Here is a 9,499-nt window from a genome sequence, read left to right on the forward strand (position 1 = left end):
TGGGCAGCTCCACTGAGCTGACAGGTGCTCATTTTCGACTCCTTGCTCACACACACACTCACTCTCGGGCGCTTCCTCTCCCCTCTGGCTCGACCCTAGGTTTCCCGAAGCAGAGTCTCTGATACGACGTACACCAGACAAATTTATTGATTGGTACAGCGGTGAAAACAGCTCAAGCTGGGTGCCTCCGGAGAGGGACCCAGAACAAAGAAATCCCTGGGCAATTATACCCTTACAATTTAAGTTCCCCTCCCCTCAGGAGACAGTTCAGACCAATAGTAGTATTTGGGTCTGGGGTCTTCCCATTCTTCATTGGGCCCTTTCATTGTCTCTAGGCAGGCCGATTCTTCTCTTATCTCTAAGGTTATAGCTTCTGCTAAAGTTGAAGCTTCCTTATCTTTCTGGTTTGCACCAGTTTTGGGGGCCTTCCTTCATGTAGCTAAGTAAAAGTTCAGTGTACGGTCAGTGAATCTTGGTGAAAGTTCACAGCTTGCGGCCTAAGGCTTCAACAAGCCTTGATATTAATGCTATGTATTGGATTCCGTTTGGGCTAGAAAGGGACTACTACAACACCTACATTTGTGAAATTCTTAGCCACAAACCCTATCAATCAGCTCTGTATTGCTCAGCTATTGAACATTGGAGGAAGGCAGTGGGGAGTAAATTACTACCTAGGCCACAGGACAATGCAAGTGGGAGCTCAGTTAAAGCAGTGGGTTATTGAGAGAACAAGTTGCTTTGTTGCATTCTTGATTCAGCTCTAGTTAGTTAGTTAGTTATAATACTAGTTCCATAATTTGATTAGAAATACTCAGTGCAGATCTTTGGACATTAACATGTACCAGAAATATAGCATAGTAAGATATATAGCAAAGAGCACATTGTCAGTCTCAGCTCAGAGTTATTGTTCAACAGGTTTTTATAACTTCAGAATTAAAATAGAAATGCTGTAAAAGAGGCATACTGTATGTAACAAGAAGCAGTTGAAGAGATTTTTTAAAACACATTTATGGACAAATGCATCATTAGGTATTCCCTTGAAAATTCAGTTATCAATAATGTATTACACACAAGTTACAAACACATGACATTTTCTTGTTTTTCAGGAAGAAAACACTAGTCTAAACTATGCTTTTATTTTTTAAAAGTGAATGACAGCTTCAAGACCAAGAAGTCTGGTTTCAGTGCTTAAAGATAGAACCAGAAGTGTATTTTTTAGCATGCCCCTGTAAAGAAAGAGAAAGTGAACTTTAGTCCATGCAAATGAATTTGCAAAGCCATCCCAGTGCTTTAACAGCATTTTTAGTCCTCAGTGAAACTGTAGCTACAGCCATCCTAGGGTATTCCTGAACCACAGTACAAGATTAAGTCAAGGGGACTGTTTGTATCGTTCTGTGCCTGTTGGACAGTTTCGAGTTCTGTTTGCCTTCACCAATCACAAAGGGTCATGAGTTTTTAGCTTACTCTAATACCTAGGCACTCAGCCCACAAACCAGTTACCCTTTCTCTGCTACAGGAAGCAATATAGAGTGCAAGGGACAGGGATCCTTCTACCAGCTCTGTGACCTTACAGGATGCCCATATGTGCTCTGTAGCTGAGAACTGGCTCACACAATGACATGCCATTCAGAGATTTTTAGCAGCTGCTTCCTGTCCAACTAGGCCTAACATATGTGCTAATGAGGCAATCCCCCAGTCTAGGTCCTCAAACCTGGTTTAGTTAAGGGCCCATCTCCAGTGAAGTTGGTGTGCATGTAGAGGGTGTGGGAGCCAAGCTAGAAACTTATCATCTCAGGGACAGCAGATGAGCTGGAAGATGAGCTTCCATAACTCCAGTCAAAGGTACTCTCAAAACAGCTGTGAGACCCGGCAAAATGCTCTGTTGATCTATTTGTATTTCTGTGGCACAACAGCTCACTCCCACTGTCAGCAGACACTGGCAAAACTGCTGCTCAGAGCCCCTCAGTCTCTGTAGTCTCTGTTACACAGGAAGTCTAGGGATCAAATCATGCTGACAGCTAGGAAGGATGAGTGTGTTCCTTATTGAAACTGACTTTTCCTGTAGGGAACAGTGCTCAGAGTGAAGGTAATGCAATGTTATCCAAGTGGTCATGCCAAGCATTTCCAAGTTCATAAACATCTTATGTCCAGTCCCTTGTATATATCTATTATGATATATGAGGAGAGCCTGACAGAACTGGGCTTGTTCAACCTTAAGAAGAGAAGGCTAAGGATGGGGGATTGGAGGGGTGGTCTTATTGCTGTCTACAACTACCTAATAGGAGGATGTAGAGAAGATGAAGCTAGACTTCTCACACTTGCACAGACAAGAGCCAATGGACACAAGTTGCAACATGGGAAATTCTGATTAATTATAAAGAAAACCCTTTTTCCCCATGAGGGTTGTCAGACACTGAAACAGAGGCCCAGAAAGGTTTTGGGATCTTCATCCTTGAAGATATTCAGACCTTGACTAGACAAGGCCCTGAGCAACCTCCTTTAAGTTAGCCTTGCTTTGAGCAGGGGGCTAGACCAAAGACCTCCAGAGGTCCCTTCCCACCTAAATTATTCTGTGATTCTTTTGGGATAACAAAGACATTCTTCCTTTCATAGCGTGCTAGCCTCAGAGCACAGGATTGCTATAAGGGAAAAATAAAGGTTGCAGAACCACCCTAAATCTGACTCGCTCTCCCTTCCACAGACTTTGCTTTGCAGCCACATTCTTATTAAGTATGACACTACAAAAAATGTTTCTAAAAGAGTAAAAATTAGTTTGCAATGGCTCTATTGCATTTACAGCAAGTGCAATTGCCTGGTCCTAAAAGCTGCCAATGCAGTCACTCTAATGCATTTAAGTAACTGAAAGTACCTGACTGCAGCACAGGCTGGAACTGGCCAGACATGCAGATTTCCTCCTGCTTCTGACGCAAAATGCGTTGAATGGCTGGGGGAAGGCCATGAGGGTTGCGTGAGAAGATCAGGGAGTAGCCATCATCACAGGAGCCGTCCTCTTTCAGACTACGGCAGGCATAGGTAATAGCATAGTTATCATAGTCGGTGTCAATCACCCAGTAGTTGTCCCCTGAAACATCAAATCAGATGTGTTTGTCATGGTGGAAAACAGAGCAAAGGCATGCATGTGCTATTCTAGCAGATGGAGACTTTACTAGAATACATGGCAGGGACAGCTTCCCAAAACCTCAATTAGAGGTCACCTCTAACAGAGGTCACCTCTGACAGATGGTCACCTCTAATTGTTTAGCTTACGTCTACACTGTGAGGTGAAGAACGGGGCAAACACAGTGTGCCCCAAATCCACCATGTTTCCCATCGTGTTGTTATAGCACATGGCAACTGTGCTGAGAAAGTGCCAATGATGGGTGACTTCCTATGGATTGAGCTTGGCCCTGTTGCTGTCTGGTCTCTACCACACAGACAAGAGTACAGCCCACACCAAGGCATCAAACACATCCATGCTGTCTCTATCAGAGAGCTCCAGAGCTTGGATTGAAGCACAGGCCTGAGGGTTACAAGGTGGATGATGGGAAAGTGTGATCTTGAGAACAGGCTCAGTTTCATTGAGACAATAGAAATAGCCATGAAGTTCTTAACACAAAGGCTGGGTATCTCTTTACAAGATAGAGTCTTGTTCAGCCAAGATTTGAACTTAGTGCATTTTCACATTTGGTTTCTGTGACTAAAGGTGTTAGCTGGACCACATCTCTTTGGGTTTTAGATGACAAAATCTCTTTATATTTCCTGTCTAGGTGGGTGTATTGAGACAAAGGGCAAGCAGATCATATTTCTTATATGAATAGTCTCAGTAAAAGATGGCTTCTGTTTTCTAGCCTTGTTCTTCAGCTGAGTACATTTTAGTGTAGTTTATCTGCCAGTACAGAAGGAATGTATTTTGTCATGCACTAACAAGTTGAATCCCAACTGCCCAACTTCCAGAATTAGTCTCTCTGGCAACCCAACAGCTGTGGGGGATTCAGAAAGGAATTACAGGGTATGAAGGCTACATAACTGAGGTGTGGCACAAGGAATTTCTGTGAGAGGGACTTAAGGTAGTGCTGCAAACTTCTGCCATGCCTGCCTGACATGATCAGTGCCTTGTTGATGGGATGAAGATTTGGATTCATGTGTCACGTCCCACCAGTTATGAGGAATTCAGGGAGTCCAGGAAGAATTGCTTCCCTAGGTTCAACACAGTGCTCAGCTGTACAAAGCTTATTTGCAATGTCAGCTATCTCTAAGCTGTGTCTTCCTTGTTAACTAAACTGGTGGATAGGTAGGGTCCCTGGGGAATTTCTGAATCCTACCCCTTCTGTGGAGATAAAAACCTTGGAAAAAGCTTCCCCCTCCAAGGATGCCTTGTCTCCATTTGGAACAATTTGAGCTCAGCTGTTTTGACTGCTCATATACTGAAATACACAAGTTTGGGCAACCATAAACTATAGATTGACCCCAGAAGGAAGAAGAAATTCACTCACCACCACTGGACAGGTAGCTAGCCAGGCCCTGGTATGTCATATACATTTTTGCTGGAGTGGTTGGGTCAGGTACTGTATACTGAGCAGCCATATCAGCACAAATCACCCAGAACCTGTAATGACATCCCTTGAGATCCTGCATGATTTCTGAAGAGGCCATTCAGAAATACACAAATAATTTGATTATTCTTCCCACATACATTGTATGCCATATCTGTTCAGCTTCATTTCGCCTTGTCTCAAAATATCCTAGAGTGCTTTGCTATTAAACCTAAGGTTCAGGGCAGCCTGCTTTACTCCATTATTCATCCAGTTAAATATTTTGGTTAGTTAACACTGAATAGCAGCAGAGTTAGTATTAGCCTGTAGAAAGTCTCTGTTTTTCTTCTCTATCTATACCCAGAAAACCACTTAATCCCTTCACATGTAATCCCTTATAGTAGCCATCACCAAGGGACTTCTATCTGCCTATTCAAGTCTCACAAAAGTATCCAAGAGCTAATTGAGTATTTTCCAAAGAAGTCTAAACAATACCACATTGAAAGATCCACTAATGTAACACTCATTTACACTCATTTCCTTCCCTCAAACCTGTTGAGCTACTCACCTTCTCACAGGCTACACTGGCTTCCCTCTTTTTATTCCAGTTTATTTGCTTTACCAGTCTATCATTAAAGATTTTACTTTATCATTGAATTGGCAATTATACAATAGTTTTATCATGGGCCTAGACCAGAACTAGACTGAGAACTAACCCAGGACTCAATCACCTTTGGCCTCTAAGGTATTAATTTTATCGAGCTTGTCTTCTTGATAACAGCAACTCAGTCATGTTGTGCACTCAGGATAAATCACCATTCACACCATCTCTTTAGTACATCATGTCATCGGCTAGAGTTAGAAGTTGAGCACACACTTACTTACTTACCCAAAAAGTTTCACTCGGCCTTTGGAAGATGCTGTCATTGTGCCATCTTCCTCAACACTGTATTCAGCAGAGATATTGTCCTGAAGGAAAAGACCTTCTGGATCCTTCTTGGCTAGGGCATACCATTTCCCTGCATACTGAAATGAAAGATTATTGTTGTGGTGGATTGACCTTGGTTAGATGCCAGGTGCCCACCAAGCCACTCTATCACTCCCCCTCCTCAGCTGGACAGGGGAGAGAAAATATAACGAAAGGCTCATGGGTCGAGATAAGGACAGGGAGAGATCACTCACCAATTACCGTCACAGGCAAAACAGACTTGACTCAGGGAAATTAATATAATTTATTGCCAATCAAATCAGAGTAGGATAACGAGAAATAAAACCAAATCTTAAAACACCTTCCCCCCACCCCTCCCTTCTTCCCAGGCTCAACTTCACTCCCAATTTCTCTACCTCCTCCCCCCAAGCGCAACAGGGGGATGAGGAATGGGGGTTTCAGTCAGTTCATCACACGTTGTCTCTGCCGCTCCTTCCTCCTCACACTCTTCCCCTGCTCCAGCATGGGGTCCTTCCCACAAGAGACAGTCCTCCATGAACTTCTTCAATGTGGGTCCTGCCCACAGGCTGCAGTTCTTCACAAACTGCTCCAGAGTGGGTCCTTTCTACGGGGTGCAGTCCTTCAGGAACAGACTGTTCCAGCGTGGGTCCCCCATGGGATCACAAGTCCTGCCAGAAGACCTGCTCCAGCGTGAGTTCCTCTCCATGGGGTCACAGGTCCTGCCAGGAGCCTGCTTCAGCACGGGGTCTCCATGGGGGTCACAGCCTCCTTTGGGTGCATCCACCTGCTCTGGCGTGGAGTCCTCCATGGACTGCAGGGGGACAGCCTGCATCACCATGGTCTTCCCCAAGGGCTGCAGGGGAATCTCTGCTCCAGCACCTGGATCACCTCCTCCTCCTCCTTCTTCACTGACCTTGGTGTCTGCATAGTTGTTTCTCTCACATATTCTCACTCCTCTCCTCCGGCTGCTGTTGCGCAGCAGTTTTTTCCCCTTCTTAAATATGTTATCACAGAGGTGCTTCCACCATTGCTGATTGGCTCAGCCTTGGCCAGCAGCAGGTCTGTCTTAGAGCCAGCTGGAACTCACTATGTCCAACATGGTGACAGCTTCTGGTGTCTTCTCACAGAAGCCACCCCTGCAGCCCCCCCTGCTACCAAAACCTTGCCACACAAACCCCATACAATTGTCTGGATTAATCACCACTGCAAGACTGGCAGAAGACTCTAACTAGCCACTGCCTGGCCTATGGTAAAAGTTTGAGTTTGGGTGGGTATGTACCACACAGGTTCTGCTATACAGTTCAACACACTCACCTGTATGCTCTTTTGTGAGGCATTAAAATAAATAGTTCTAGGAAGTCTGAATTTCTGTATGCATTTACTCTTTAGCACTTGAGACATTCATGAAGTGGTGGCCCAACACTGTAATCTTCTCTGAAATGTCATCCTGAAATGCTTCACCCATAACTCAGGATTTACTGCTGTGAATCATTTCAGTTATTCTCTATTTCCATTTAGACCTTGGTTTCTTTGTGATGTCAATAAGGAGACCAAATCATAGCCACAAAGTCATTATCAAACTGGCTGGAGCCACTAACCAGTTTCTCCTGTTGTGGCTGACAGGCTGAAGTCGAGCTTTTGTTCATGATCTCTTATGGTGTAAAGTGTCTATACAAAGAAGTAGAAAATGCTGACTATGCCCATGACAAAGAAAGAGTGTGTTAGGGTGACTAGCAATAGGGGGAACTGAAATGAGATTAAGAAGAATAAAATTCCTAGAAAAAAGTGACCTTGAAGATTTAAAACCAATATGTGCTGAAATCAAAATAGGGTACAAGCAAGTGATTGCATGATTGGGAGAGCCTCAAAAATTACCTGTATCAGCAGAAATAATGGGGGAAGCAGAACATAGCTTTGATCAACTGAACTCTTCATTTAAGGTGATGAAATCTGTCTGGGAAGTTACATGCTTAAGGAAGATTGAGATAGAATTTGTAACTTCCAAATACATGAGGCTAAGAATAACACTGCTTTATCAAAACACTGAAGTTCTCAAAGCATTCTCCCCAGAAATGTGTTTGTTTTCAGCAAGGCCAATTTTGTAGGAAAAAAAGTTCTGGAACCCCACAAATTCTGGATGTGGCTGGAAATGATACGATGGCATGTTCTGTAGACAACCAGTCTAAACAGGTACTGGCACACCATTCTGGACCATTCCAAAATAAAGTTAGCCCTGGTTTTCTGTTCAGAGGCAGACAAATAAGACGCCCTATTTAGAACTTAGACAGTCTTTGTTTAGGATACACAGCTTAGTTAAAAATTTGTGTTGACCTGACTCCCAAGAATGGACAGCAGTGGATGTAAGTCCTCCAGGGTACTTGTTTGACCTTTCCCTCTATTGATAATCTAAAAAGTGTTCCATTCATGGATTCCCCAAAACTGAGAGCCAATCTGAACTTGAGCTAATAGAAGATTACATCAAATATAATAGTCTAGCATCCCCAACATTTCTGTGGTCAGTGTTACCATAACGTCCATCAGGTTAAACACTAGCAAAAAGAGTGAACTGCAGAAACAGTGTTCCAGAGACAGTATATATAAAAAAATAACATTCTAGTGACAAAGTTTAGATTAATACACTGGAAAACCAGTTTATACAGTGAAGCTTCTCCTGGTATATTGTGTTTAGTAGATGAAGTAGTCATAATTACCCTCTTTGGATCAAAATTGTCTTTCACAGAGAAAGACTCCACTGTACAGGTCTGAGCTAGGCTATATTCAACAGTGGAGAAGAGCAATGCCAGGAAAACATACTGTGCATATTTCATCCTGCAAGACAAAAGTAAACATGCAGAGTCTTATTTCTTGTAGCACATATGGATAGCTAGTGCTGTGCCTACAAATACATTCCCCCCATTTTAAAACTAGTTTCATTCCATGCTGAGCACAGTACTATTTCACTGAGAAACCTGGATCAATGCTATGCCTGAATCCATCCAGATCTGTATCCCTGACCACCAACGGCAATTACTTCGCCAGAGTATTTTGCTTTCCATTAGCAATAGTGCAGTTCACATAATTTTTACATTATAAATTAAGACAGACTCTGGATATGGTTGATAAGAGTTGATAAAATTAGAAATTAATTGAATTTTTGTTTTGACAACAAAAAAATGTTCTGATGAGCTCTGGCAAAACCTTGTTGGTTGGAAATACATAGTTTCTAAATTTTTCATGGTGCTTATCCACTTTGCTTTAAAACTGGCAAAACTATGTTCTTTATGTTCAGTTTTCATCACCTAATCAGGCATTTCCTGGCTGTCTGCTCTAACGGCAAAATACATTTTAACAATAGTCTCAGATCATTTCCTCTACAAATTTAACAGATGATATTCAGTCTCTGGAGGCTTGATCTGTCATTATAACACAGTCGCAAGCTGGCCAAGGTTGTATTTATCTCCTAGTCTATGCCAGCTCACCCATATTCCAATATACTTGGTCTCAACACTTTGGGAGAAGAGAGCACCTACCTAGACACTCTTGCAGAATATTTATGCCTGAATATCTGTTCTGATGCCAAGTTAAAACACAAATATTTAAAACTGAGCTGAAGCTACCAACCCTGGACTTCCAAACTCCCAAGCAGCTATTCTGTTCCCAACTGCAGCCACAAGCTTCAGTTTTCTGTTTTATGAGATGCTAACTTGATTCTTCTCTACTGAATATTGACCTACCTGTTGGGACAGAGATGCTGGAGGTCACTGAGACTACTCTGCTACAGTCTTTGGGCTGTAGTCAGCAGGAGTTTCGTGTGAATTGCCCTCCATCTGCCTTTAAATAATGGGTCTGCAAAGTTTCTAATTGGTTATTTTTGCTCATGTGCCTGAATAAAACGCTTAATCTTGGATAATCCATTATGTAAAAACCAACAGTAATCCCCATACTGGTGGGTCTGACTGCTATACTAATACAAACACAGCTTTTGCATAATGGAAAAAGCAGCCCAGAAAGCTAATAA

At 42.8% G+C, this 9,499-nt stretch overlaps 1 protein-coding gene across 1 annotated transcript; it reads right to left on the reverse strand.

Annotated features, from left to right (window-relative positions):
- Positions 1 to 2,837: 2,837 nt before the first annotated feature.
- LOC140650767 (purpurin-like) lies at positions 2,838 to 8,309 on the reverse strand. Its single transcript, XM_072859503.1, has 4 exons — positions 8,193 to 8,309; positions 5,422 to 5,558; positions 4,494 to 4,606; positions 2,838 to 3,082 (listed from the first exon to the last, which is right to left on the reverse strand). The coding sequence occupies exons 1-4, from the start codon at positions 8,307 to 8,309 to the stop codon at positions 2,838 to 2,840; spliced, it is 612 nt and encodes a 203-aa protein (XP_072715604.1).
- Between the last annotated feature and the right edge of the window lie 1,190 nt (positions 8,310 to 9,499).

Source organism: Ciconia boyciana, chromosome 4 (genome assembly GCF_034638445.1).
Source record: "Ciconia boyciana chromosome 4, ASM3463844v1, whole genome shotgun sequence".
Taxonomy (NCBI): Eukaryota; Metazoa; Chordata; class Aves; order Ciconiiformes; family Ciconiidae; genus Ciconia; species Ciconia boyciana.

Bases quoted from the DNA above. Each gene is read 5' to 3' on its own strand.
- LOC140650767 (XM_072859503.1), bottom strand. From the start codon at position 8,309: ATGAAATATGCACAGTATGTTTTCCTGGCATTGCTCTTCTCCACTGTT. The intron at 5,559-8,192 runs GTAATTATGACT...CTTTCATTTCAG, and splicing joins ACAATTTTGATCCAAAGAGG to TATGCAGGGAAATGGTATGC. The intron at 4,607-5,421 runs GTAAGTAAGTAA...ATGTCATTACAG, and splicing joins GGCCGAGTGAAACTTTTTGG to GTTCTGGGTGATTTGTGCTG.